This window comes from Amblyomma americanum, chromosome 6, assembly GCF_052857255.1.
Source record: "Amblyomma americanum isolate KBUSLIRL-KWMA chromosome 6, ASM5285725v1, whole genome shotgun sequence".
NCBI classification, from domain to species: domain Eukaryota; kingdom Metazoa; phylum Arthropoda; class Arachnida; order Ixodida; family Ixodidae; genus Amblyomma; species Amblyomma americanum.
Genome location: NC_135502.1, coordinates 109,616,735 through 109,629,807, shown reverse-complemented (window position 1 = coordinate 109,629,807; position 13,073 = coordinate 109,616,735). Strand labels below are relative to the sequence as shown.

Sequence of the window (13,073 nt, the reverse complement as noted above, 5' to 3'; positions counted from 1 at the left end):
CACTCCAGGCATCGCGGCGCCGTGGCTTAGTTGGTTAAAGCGCCTGTCTAGTAAACAGGAGATCGTGGGTTCGAATCCCACCGGTGCCTGCTAGGCAGTTTTTTTTTCATGATCTGTGAATGTTAGGTTGGTTCGATATAACAGTACATAATTAAAGCTCATATTACAAGTTTTAGCGCAGACAAGACACAAACATGTATTTCGTCTTTTTCGTTGTCTCACTGCGCTTAAAACCTTTTACAGGATTGATATGCACCAACTCGCACAAAGAAGTTTTAATTAAGCAGAGAAAGTGAAATAATTAATGTAAAGATATTCACACACTTGCCAGGGGAGGAGAGTACACTCCATGGTTTCTTTTACGGGTGGCGTACCGCCTAAGGTTGAGTCCGCCAGGCAATGGCGTCACAAGTGCTCATCTCACAGCCAAGCGCGCCGTTTGGGCGCTTTCGACGGGTGTGCCGGTGAAGCGTACGTGGCCTGCGCTTAGCGCTTTCCACTATTTATTGAGTTGTTAGAGCTGCGTTGCTAATTGGGAAATGATGGAAGGTTATTAATGGTAATGTCAGTATGCACGAAAAAGCGCGGCCCGATAGTAAACAAAGTCGCGCAGCTAACGAACAGTAGTCGACAATTGTTTGTTTCTTTTATTTTTAATTTTTATGAGCTCTTAGGTTGCTTCCGAGGAACGACGCCTTCGAGGGGCACATATGTTCCGTCCGGTTTTTCTCGTGAGACGGCGGAGGGACCAGAGCATATATCTCGTAGCCTGCATCATAAATATTAACGCATGGAAACACGAAGAAACCAAAAGGACCGCCTCGCCGGCAGTAAAACGTAAGCGTCACAAGGTCGCGCGCCGTGCGCGCAGTCTGTGTAAGTCTGCGCACGTATCTTATCGCAGCCGTCCGCAGACGAACTGGCGTGACACCGCGCCAAGCGAGGTCCTTTCCCGATTCTTGAAATGTTATCTTTACAACGTTCCCTAGGTTCGCTCTTGAGGCGACCGGGTCAACAACCGCCTCCCTCTTGCTAACCGCACAAAATTTCTTGCGGTGGCGCTGCTGTACGACCGAGCAAGACCGCGTAATGGCAACGGACAGGGAAGAAAATGTGTTTGCAGTTAACTCTGTGTGTAAAACACGCTCGGAGACTGCTGACCGCCGCGAATTGTTTGGTGCAGCACACATATGTAACTTGGGGCTGCCGCGATGCAGATTACATGCATCGAGGATGTCGATTTTTGTCACGCCTAGCCGCGACACCAAGCGTATCAGCCCCGATCGCGTCTTTATGCACGGTCATTTTGGCACGACGACCACCACCGCTCTGCGCATGCGCGCCTCTTCAGGCTCTTCTCCAGCTCTACTGGTTGAAAAGGAAACCGCCAGCCAGGAGCTCCTGCAGTGCATGCGCAGTTCATGGGGGCGTCGTCGTTGCTACCTACATATCTTCGATAGAATGTGGCCTTAATTGAGGCATACAGGCAGCTCCAATATGAAAGCAACCATTTTTTGCATACATTTGTCAGTCGATCGTTATACTTCTGCAATATGGCATTAGCTGCCTAGAGCATAACTATCAAAATGATCGAAGTGTGCTTTCTTGCTCATACAGGCTCGTACGTATTCAATCGGTAATCCTCGCTGAATGCAGATGTATGCCCTATACTTGATTCCTATACCATACTTGCTGCCTTTTGCATTACACTCAATCTGAAAAGCTATCCATACTGGATTAGGAGTCTCAAAAATAGGTCTAATTGGTGCTGCCATATATTACACTGGACTGCTTATAGAACAGGTTATTAGGAGTTGAGGATGACGCTCCTCTACGCTCAACCCCCACAGTCATTTTGTCGTAGCATGGGCTTCAGTTAGAATGCATAGGACTGTCATCAATGAAAACGGGACTTGTGATCAGTTCAACCCACCTGCACTAGTCAAAAAAAAAAAAAATCGGAATTTAAACCATTTGGGCTTTTATTAAAACTAAGACCTCTCTCCAGTGTAAACAATGTAACACGAAAGGGGCGTGACCCGAGGGGCAAAATCCACTTTCGCTCCAGAACCGTTTTGCATGTGTCGAGCGTTCCCCCACTCATCAGAGCTACCTCGGTACGCATCACAGCTACTGCACCACTCAGTCGAATGTTTTACCTACCAGACCAGAAGCATGTGCGTGGAGGACCCAAGTTGGGACAGGTTTATTTGTATACGTGTTCCTGCTGGTTTCAGTGATGTCTAAAAACCATCTGGATTTTCACTCAGGACTACACGGGGACTCTTGCCTTTGCCAACATATTGAAATTCTGAGAATTGCACACTTTCATGGAGGTGGGACCAAACAAGCCTGGATTTATGTATCCACAGAACATACTTTTGCTCCAATACGTTCCACTCGAGGTACCTGTTGTTCTACCTGCGGTCAGCGGCGCTTAATTACCAGTTTGGTGCGGTAACTTTAATCACGCCCACAGTGATGGTGGAAATAAAACCAAATTCAGCAGTAGAAGCTGCCAATATATCTTCTTTACAAAAACCCGTTGTGCTAACAGAGCAATATGCAGATCCGAGCCGGATCGAAAAAGTTTCGCTAGGAAACAAACTGGAACACCCAATTGGACCTTCCATTTGGCACCACTTGCCAGGCTCAAGGTATTCCGTTCCAATTGCTTGCAAATACACAACCGTGAATTGTCTATTGGAAAGCCTAATTGGCACCCATTTTTTTTACTAGCTGGAGGACACCACATGGATAGAAGGAAATGGAATGTCCCATTGGAATCATTTATTCAACTGAATTTGCTTTTAATTGGCTCTTTTTAAGATTTTAGTTGGCCATATCTCCCGATTATAGGAGGCCTCATACCAATTTGAATCTCAGAAACCAATTGGAATAGCCATTGAGAATCTGCAAAACCAGTTGGAAATACAATTTGATCAACCAATTGGATATATCCATGTCATACTGAATCCATTTGGATCACGCTGGCTGTCAAATTTGTCTGATTTTTAATTTAATTTTTTTTTGCTCATAATCACCGCACTTTCAGCCACCACAGCAAGAAGGAAATAAGACATGCAACACGAGGCACAAATTCCAACAGGTTTTTATTTCTCCTAACATGAGTGATTGCAGCGCATGGGACGTGACACCACGAGAAAAAATTCTGGCAATGTAAAAAAATGTAAAAAAACACCTAGAAAAACTCTACGGCCTGTTGTCTTCTTCCGCGTGTCCAGATTCCTTGTTGCAATTTTTCGCGAGTCCTTCGTCGTCGCCCCACCCCCTTCCCTCGGCCATCCAAGACGGGGGCGTCACGAGGAAGGGGACACAGTTCCGAGGATGCCTCTCTTGTCTTCTGAGCGGGACCGGAGGAGGAGGGCGATCAGCAGCGCGGCGGTGCACGGCGGCCTCTGCCGACGGGGCCGTGGTTGAGCTGGGCCGCCCGCGCGCGGGTCTTTGTACACAAGAGGCCGGAAGAACAGCACTGGCTCGCACGCCAAGGGGATAGAGGAGGGGTCGGTGGGAAAAACAAGGCCTATAACTGTGTGGTTTTGCTTTGCATATGAGATGCGGGTGATAGTTTCTTCCCTCCTCGCTGCTGCTTCTTCTCCTTCCTGCCCGGTGGTGGTTTCTGTTGCTCTCCCTGATCATGACTGCTTATTTGCCAGAAGCTGCTGCTGCCGCAGCAACTGCACTCACCTTAGTGCGCCACGTCCCTCACGGTGTTGCTTTTCTTCACGGAATGTTAAAAAAAAATGGAAAGGAAGTGCGTGGCAACAGTCACTGCAACATTCTTTCGTTCTTGACGCAAACAAAACGGGTTGGCCGTCGATGCAGGGAGCCTGCTGCAATGGTTCCCTGCCCATGTAACGGGTGCCAAGACAACCCGGAATGCAACCGGCCACTGTCGTGTGCTCTCCGCTGTTCTTTCTTAACAATTGGCACAAAGTACTGGCCACAGCTCTTTCCATGACCCGCAGTGGCAACGTCAGTGCCACAATGAATGCCAACGCATAGGACAACTGCAGTGGCTCTATAAATATGCTTCTCCTCAGTGCAACAACCACTGTACTCTGCTCTTCGTGTATATCCAACTCTCACAATCCTTGGGTCAACATTCAATGCCCCAGGTAATAAAGCAAAAGTTCAACTTTTAATAAATAAATACTCCTGACGCAATTTCTTTTGAACACCTAACCCCCGAGCACCTCCGTCACGAGCGAGAAGTGAAAGGGCATAAAACAGGATGACTTGCAGAGAAGCTGGCAACTGATGATGCTGTCCGCATTCCCGGGAAGAGTTTCACACAGGAAACTGAAATGCGGCCGAATTCTTCCAAGGCCTTCCGCAAGAGAGTGGGACACTGCCACTCGAGAACGTGGTGCAGCTCCATTGGCACACACTGCATCATAACGCACAGCACATCATCACGGCAGAGCGGACTTGTAGACTTGGCAGCACTGGCCAAAAAACAAGACGGGAGTTCCCACAGCCAGGTGCTTGCAATGTCTGCAACACCTCGCTCGGCTTCTGCACCTGTTAAGGACACCAATGCGCCAAGGCAGATAACCCAAATCACGGAAGTCATTGTAACTAAACCTGGCAACACGCACATGGCTTGCAGAAGGGCCCACACCTCTTCCAGCACAAGAGAGCTAAGATAAAAACCACAGCTATCCGATTAACAACAACAGGGAGCTGGTCATTCTGCCTGTCATAATTATGCCCCCAAATGGCTGCCTGTCCTTGACGATCTCTACCCCCCCAAAAAAAGAAGAAAAAAAGGCAACGAAGTTCTAAAAGGTTGTCACAGCATGCGTGCGAACTTGTCACACATGGTGGTGTCGCACACAGACTAGCGTAAAAGAACATGGCTGACGTATGGCTACGGCCACCAGCTCGTCAACACGGACAATGCCTTTTGTTTCTCTAGCCGAGATCCATGATATAACATGCCACCAGCTGGCTCTGCCCTAAATTGCCTGGAGTGCAAAGAACTGGCAGATATGAAGAAAGTACTACACAATGACTAGCAATGCAATGCAATGGCTCAAACTAGGCAAATCTCGACATGTGCCAGGTGGACTCAACACAGGCTCCGCCTACAAGTTAACGACTCTAAACTCGGGCACAGTCTCCGGGGGGGTTCACAGTCACAGCTCTATCAGAGGACACTGCAACCAGCTCTGAATGCCAGACAATGCCACGACAGACAGCTACGTTGCCAGGTAATGCTGCTGCTAAGCCATCGCCACCCAAGTCCGCAGCTGCCGCGGCACGCTGCCGACCACAGGACCCCAACTGGCCTTTGCGAAGCATCTAGACACAGCCTTCTGGCTTTCTGAAGCCACTGGCATGCAAGTTTGAGCAGGTCATCAGAGCTGCTCGCAATGCTAGCATGATGAAAACAACCCGTGAGCACTGCTGCAGCAGCAACTTCCTTGTCATGAAGGGCACTCGGAGTGGTAACTGCACAAACAGCTCTGCACATTTTATGGCAGCAACATAACATGGACAGCATAACACTCCAAAACGAACATAAAAGACAGCCCCACTTTTCCCCTCCCATCCCCATGCTTCTAACGTACATGGCCGGCTCATATGCTGCCATAGAAACAAGTCCATGTCCACTGGAACCACTGTGAAGCTGTGAACCTAGCAACAGTTTAACAGGCAGGTGACATCGCCACTGCTGCCAGCTTGGGCTACCAGGGGGCGCCAGTTGTGGGCACTCCTTCGACGTCCAATGCACAGCTTACAGGGAACATCCCTTTGCAGCCAAGCGGCTTCACCTCACAGAGGCATCTGACAAGACACACAGGCAGAAGTCGATGTAATATTTGCGCATTATCTGCACAACTTCTGGGCACACATGCGAACTGGCTGGCTGCAGAGGCCTTACCAAGTGGAGGACGCTCACAGTGAGCCTATGGAATGGGCACAAGGGCACAACTTACAGTACGACCCAGGTGTGCTACCCTGGTCTTTGCTGTCCCATTAATTCACAGCCCAGTCTGTTCTGGTGCTTTACCCGACAGGAAACCTCGGCAGCTGTCTTATCTCAACATTTGGAAAGGATACCAAGCTTCTGTTCGCTGCTGCATTATAAACTAGTATCAACAGCAAAGACCATGTTTTGAATGTGTTGAACTACAGTGATATGAGTTGCAGCAAGTGTAATACTACTTTTGCGTGGAGGCACGCAATGCTGCATCCATTCCACAACAGAATGGACTTGTCACATTGGGAGGCAATTGTCAGGGCCACATTGCGGCTGCTTCAGGGGTGCCAATGGGAGCATTTATCACACATTGAGTGCACTGTGGCAAAACAGAAGGTCTGTACATTAGTGCCATAGGTGGTTGCAGAAACATGGGGAACAACTGCAGTGCCATACTTTAAGCGAAATCTAGCACAAATAAAGCAATGGCTCACAGTCTACACGTGCACGTTGTCTTCAACCTTGCTCTGGGGCCCACAGGTGTCCTATGCTGTGCTCAGACCATCACAGTGGCCTAAGAGTCTTTACCAGCAACTCTGCATTTTGAAGGAGCTCTGGTAGTGTATCAAAAGAAGTGGTATTTTCCAGCTCCCTTTTCTTTCGGCTCTTAAGAGTATTCAATATCCTAACGGGCATCGCACAGCAATGGTCTCCTTTGGCGAGCACAGGGTTACTTGGCATCCAACCTGATTTTGCAACAGTTTTGCTTCATTCAGTTCTCCACCACAAGATATCTTGCAACATGCATGTGCTTTTGCAAAAACAATAGGACACAGGAGTTGCATGCAACAAATTGCGAGACCTGCCAATGATAAGGGACAAAAAAGCATGGAATTTTAACCTCACGTGCCAAACAACCAAGCGGCTTGCCTCCAGAGGCCGATCCTGCAAAACTGCCCACCCTCCCAGAAATTAAAGTCCAAAAAGATCCACTGGCGAGGTTTCCTGCTGGGAAGCTGACGGTGACCAGACAGGCTCAAGCTCTCTGCGCATGTGCCCTGCACTTCTTCTCTATGGCGTGTCTCCCGCCACGAAGAGGCACTAGCTGGATGACGAGGGCGGCGGCGGTGGTGGTAGTAGCAGCTCTGAGGAGGTGGCGATGGTGGTCGGGGGAAGGGGACGCAGCTGGAAAGGCAGGCCCGCCGTGAGGAGCGCCCCCTGGGCAGCAGCTGGGGAGTTAAAGCAGGCCAGCAGCTGTGGGCCGGCCCGCCTGAGCTGTGCCCCCAGCCGCAGCAGGGGCTCCAGCTGCTGCTCCATTTCGCCAAGCGCCAGGCCCTCCGCCAGGCCCAGCACCTCTAAAACCTGGCCAGCCCCTGCTGCTGCTGCTGGTGCCGCCACCACTGCTGGAACACAAGCACACAAGTGCACCATGGTTCCGAGACCTCTACAATTCCTCTGAACTGTGATGTTTCCACTAAACGAATGACTTGAGCACCTTATGCAAATATCGCCTTTGCTTGCTACTTTCCCTGTGCTCAAGAAATATTTGTACAGAAATGTGTGGCAGTGATCCAAACAATGCCTTTGCCCATGAGTCCCCATTCAACATATTTAACAACTGAATGTATACACACAGCATCAGAAGTCTACAAGCCTCTAAAACCGCACACAAAAAAAAAACTACAATTGTTTTGAAGGCCCAGGTGCACAAAACTGAAAATGACAGGGGCCATGGGCACCTTCAAATGAGTCAGTTTAGTGCTGTGTACTGTGGCACGTGAGAAGTCTACTGCTTCATGGCCAGCATGGTGCGTGAACTCTTGATGCTGGGTGCATAAAATAGTTGACAGCCACAAGCTGGCACAGTTCTAGCAGGCTACAGCCTGCAACTCACTGCCATAGCAGTACAGATAGCCTGCAGCCCTGCTACAATGTGACTCCATCAATCCTGCAAAGTGGCTGTGCAACTTTTTAGCCCACGTCACAATGTACAGTAAAATCCTGGTAGCACATACCTGCATTGTTCCACTCTAGGCGCACCTATTCTGTTTTCCTGGTCTGGCTGCCATAGACTGCAATGTAAACAGTGCCCGCTTAGCGAGCAGCTGCTTGGACAAAAGCTGAAGACAAGAGCTTTCCAGAAAGACAACTGCGAGCGGCTTTTCACACCTTCGCCACACTGCTGATATCACATCACTGTGCACAGTTGATAAGGGGCTGTGACAGGGGCTTTATCACCTTCCTTTCAAACCACAATGTGTGCAGTGTAAGTTCACCTGCCACATTGCGGTATTCACGACAGTATACAGTTTTTTACGACTACACTACATCTCCACAGCCAATCAAGGTACATCTCTTACAGTTAACAGTGAAATTTCATTACTCTGAACTCTGGAGGCAGAGGAGGGAAACCTCAATAATTCATTCTTGATCATGGTGGTTAGCACAGCTTACCTTTCAACACCTTTTTTTCCCACCTACTGCATGGTAGTTTCAAGGTACAACCACAAGCACCCATGCTCAATACAATTTGCACCCCCAAAAACAAATGGTGGCAGATCAATTTTATGGAGTTTAACGTCCCGAGGCGACTCAGGCTGAGGGATGCTGTAGCGAAGGGCTCCGGAAATTTTGACCACCTGGGGTTCTTTAACATGCAATGACATCGCACAATACACGAGCCTCTAGAATTTCGCTTCCATCGAAATTCGACCACCGACCGCGGGAATGGCTGGAGCCTTTAACGAGCCCTTACATTTGTACAGCATACCTGATTTGGATGTGCCGGAATATAATTGCAGAACTTTAGAACTCAATCCTCTGGGAGTCTAGTACATGTTTGCATCACAGCAGAGTTTTTTGCTGAGCAATAAGAAATAGCAAATGCACTGCGCCTAAGAAAACGAACCTTAAATCATAAAGAGAAAGGACCTGTCAAGCTCGTACTGCAAGCTGAATAGCCTAACCATTTCAGTTAAGTTTCATCACCAGCCAAACAGCATGTGGCATACACATACAGCTACGCATACTTCCAATCTGCAGGTCCGGGCAGCTGAAGGAAGCTGCCCTGCCTAGGAAGAGTTTCGCAAATGTGGCAACAAGGGCCACTTTTCTCAGCTAGTGCAGAAGGGAGGAGAAGGCATCATACCGGGCGTTGTGCTAGGTGCCGTGGACAGTGGTGGGGTAGCAGCAGCAGCAGCCGTGCTGGGTGGGTTGGAAGGCGCGCGGGGTGTTGCTCGCGGCTGCCTGCGGGCACTACGTGGTGGACGAGCTCCCAGGGTGGCTGGGGCAGGTGGGGGCTGTGACACGAGCCGCAGCGCCCCCCTCAGCATGGCCGGTGGGGGACCCTCGTGGTGCTGCTGCAGCGGGTGGCCAAGTAGACGCACGTCTGCGCCAGGGTGGCAAAATCCAAAATGGCACAAGTCATGACCAGACCTGCTTTGGCCAGCCCTTGTTCACACTGTTGGTTTCATAACAAAGCTAGTCTCGTTCGCTATGCACTGGTTGAATGCATGATGCCTCTATGCAACTGTGCCAAATTAAGCCACGCAAAGATGTCAGCTAACAAGAGAGGTCCAACTAGAACTGTGGCTCCTAATCAGCAGAACTGCATTAAAGACATTCTCCACAGCCCACAACACCCATCATCTCTACTGCAACCGACAACACCCACATTTATGGGCTAGCTAGCCAATGAGAATGTGATCCAGTAGGCATGGCCCAAGGCAGTCTGACTGACACTGGTGCGGGTGCAACATGCCAAAAAGCTGCCAACATCACTTCATCCTTATGGAGGGTAGAAAGTCGTAGAGAGTTTGTTGTTCCTTGCCATCCATGGTGAACTCGTATTGAAACTGACATGACGGCTTGATGATTTAGTGTGCAGGGGGTAAGCAGGCCGTGTACGCTGGCTCTCACCATCGCTTGGATTCAATCCCCGCAACATCAACGTAATAGTCTGGTTTTTGGTTTTGTTTATGGGGGTTTAACGTCCCAAAGCGACTCAGGCTATAAGAGACACCGTAGTAAAGGGTTCTGGAAATTTCGACCACCCGGGGTTCTTTAACATGCACTGACACTGCACAGTACACGGGCCTCTAGAATTTCGCCTCCATCAAAATGCGACCACAGCGGTCAAGATCGAACCTGCATCTTTCGAGTCAGCAGCCGAGCGCCATAACCAATGGGCCACCACGGCGGCCCGACGTAATAGTCAAAAGCACTGTTATTCGTGGTTCCATTACAACAAGACGAGACAGCTATCTGAACAAGTACAGTGTTTAAGCCAATGCTTAGACATGCTCAACAAAACATGTTACCTGACTACATGGATACATCAGAGGACTCCTTGTTGCAGTGGCGGAATGATGACCCGTAAAGCCATTATGGCTACAAGGCAGCTATGACTACAAATGAGTGCAACAAAATTGCCTGCTTTCACTAGAAAAAAGCAACTATTTTCCACACTATCCTAATACTTCGCCACACTATGTCATGCAGGGGTGCAGGTACAGGGGGCACAGAGAGAGCAACGCCTCTCCTTCTGTTAACGATAAGGTAGCATGGCTCCCCCCAGTCAAAGGGTACCTGCTCAGCCCCAGACAGCACCAGGAAAGTCGGGTTTATTTGCAGAAGGCAAAAGGCTTGAAGATCACACGATATTCACTTCTAGACCTGACATTCACTGCCTTTTCAGATGCCCACGACCCTGGAAAGATAGCGATTTTTTTGTAACACCACTGTATAACCCCTGCATGAGCCTTCAAGGAAAATAAATGATGACAATGATGGTGTTTATAACAGCATTTTTTTCGCTCCCCGAGAAAAAATAGTTCCTATGCCACTGATGTCATGAATTCGTGACAGACCCAACATGTGATGTGTTCCTACTGACATGCGGAGCCATGGTGCAATTTTGATGCCAACGTATTCCCTGCAGGTTACACTTTCGAATACAAATGCCTGGGCCACTGTGAGCAGCTGTAAAAAACAAGAAGAGGGTGTGCATATGGAACGGCTAGTGCATGCTCAACACCGTGTACTTTCTCATTTTGGGGATTGATTGTAAAACATTTTATTCATCGGAAAGAGTTTGGTGCTAAGAGATAGCGTTAAGTGGTCGAGAGTAGATAGACCTCGATGACTTTGTCAGCCCACCGCACTGCCACAACTTGGGTTCTGGGGTCAGAGCTAGCCAGCACAGTCTCCCATCGCTCGAGAGAAGGTTCAGTAACTAAGTCACCTGAAGGTGGGTCTATTTTGCAATCCTATAGGATGTGATCATAGTTAGCTCACTGGCCACAGTGTTTACAGTTTGGGTTGTATATATATCTGGATAAATGTGCGCGAGGAGTGATGGGGTGCTTATCAATCTAGTCTGTAGACGACGCCACGTAACCTCTTGTTCTTTAGTCAGGCTTTTGTCCGGAAGGGGGAAGTTCTCCAGTTCTACTCTATAGTTTGAAATGATTGGTGCGATCGTGATATGTGATCATGGAGTCCTTCGTAAAATTCAGGGAGCCAGACTCCACTGCCCGGTCGACGAAACCTCGGGCTTTATTGCAGGCTGCGGCGTTCCCCGGATTCCCCGAATGGGCTGGGACCCATATCACTTCAAGTAATTTGATGAGAGTTTGGTGGCATTCAGGATTTTAAGAGAGATGCTTGTAATTCGCCCATTTGCAAAATTGTTGATAGCCATTTTGGAGTCGCTAAGAATGGCGCTCTCTTGGTTATGCGCTAGGGTGAGGATTATAGCTGCCTCTTCTGCAGTTTCAGAGGATATGGTTTTGATGGTTACCGAGCATGATGGGAAGTTGCTGCCAAAAAAAATTATGTGAAATTTCTATTATAGAAAGCTGCTTGCACACCGCATGTCCTTGAAGACTGCCTATTTTTTACCAGTCGCACAAAATGCATGTTATTTGGCAAAAACCTAGCTGATCCCTGGTTTCTCACGAGTTTGAAAGAGCTTACAGTCATGTCATTAGTTTTCACTGAAAAAAAAAAAAATTGCACGGAAAAAACTTGCGCGGAAAGCTTTTCTTCCGACAGATACTGAATACTAACAAGCTGCTATGGGTCAAGCTGGCTGAAGCTAAGCGCTTCTCCTGAAGGGGTGACAATAGCTGCCTGAGCAAAATGGTCACCATTTGGTGAGAAAAATGGTGAGCAAATGGTGCATAAAAATGGTGATTATCTAGACCGCACATACACTTTTCAAAGAGCTTAATGGTTGTATACATGCAGTAGCAACACCAGTGACAATAGGCAAAGACAGAAGCTAGGTCAGAATAACAAAAAAGTAACAAATAAAGAGGGTCACGGAAGATGCTATGAAAAGCATCGCACTGCCATGGCAGCATACTGCAAGAGACAGCCACAACGGCCAAGCACGTTTTCTGTTGTGAAACATTCATTGTGCACCTCTGCCCAAGTGAAAACTACTATACATTACGGTTTTTATGAGGAACAAGGCCATCCTTCCTAGCTGTACTTGAGAATTCAAGTTAGTGCCATAAAATAAACAGTGCGTTCAGGGTCCTGAATTCAAGACTTACAGATTCATAAACTAGAATGGTGCTAGCAAATTTGTGAATTAAGTTTTTTTTGTTGTTGTTTTGTTACCCAGTGCAATGAAGCAGTTACAATACTTGCCTTTGATACATTTTCAATTTGAGCATTGATGATTTACCAGACCTTGTGATCAGTGTCATCCTAGCCTGTACTGTGTACAGGCTCTTTCCCACTTAGAGGGAAACTGGGAGTGCGTGGCCGCCGCGCATCGAGTAACGCTGCGGGCGAGATGCAGCGAGAATTGGTGCCTCTATGCGCATGCGCAGAAAGAGCAACTGGCCGTGCTTGTTTTGCGCATGCGCCTTTGCAGCCGATTCTCCCCCGCTGTCGGCAGCAGCGCTTCGCGAAGCGCAGTGGCCATGCGCTCCCAGTTTCCCTGTACATGCAACTTAACTTCCATTACTTAACTTCTGTTAATTTGTCATCCACAAGAAGTTACATTCATGCAAGCCACCATACAAAGACTCTTTTGGCATTATCTGGCATAAAAGACACACTGTCACAGCAAGCAATTTAGTTCACTGAATTCAAGTGGCACATAACCTAA

At 48.5% G+C, this 13,073-nt stretch overlaps 1 protein-coding gene and 1 non-coding gene across 28 annotated transcripts in view; one reads left to right on the top strand and one right to left on the bottom strand.

Moving 5' to 3' along the window:
* The first annotated feature begins 15 nt into the window (after positions 1 to 15).
* On the top strand, positions 16 to 89 carry TRNAT-AGU (transfer RNA threonine (anticodon AGU)). Its single transcript has one exon. It is a non-coding gene; the product is annotated as a tRNA-Thr (tRNA).
* Positions 90 to 3,094: 3,005 nt separating this feature from the next.
* LOC144093980 (uncharacterized) overlaps positions 3,095 to 13,073 on the bottom strand; it is a 97,709-nt gene continuing 87,730 nt past the window's right edge. For 10 of the 27 annotated variants that reach the window (XM_077627782.1, XM_077627778.1, XM_077627786.1 and 7 more), the window contains 3 exons: positions 9,099 to 9,338; positions 7,966 to 8,022; positions 3,095 to 7,353 (listed from right to left, as the gene is read on the bottom strand). In XM_077627782.1, the coding sequence (XP_077483908.1) occupies positions 7,991 to 8,022; positions 9,099 to 9,338 (272 nt within the window). In that variant the 3' untranslated portion in view covers positions 3,095 to 7,353; positions 7,966 to 7,990. The remainder of the gene's footprint in view (positions 7,354 to 7,965; positions 8,023 to 9,098; positions 9,339 to 13,073) is intronic. The other 17 variants (XM_077627777.1, XM_077627769.1, XM_077627771.1 and 14 more) reach the window with 3 other exon arrangements.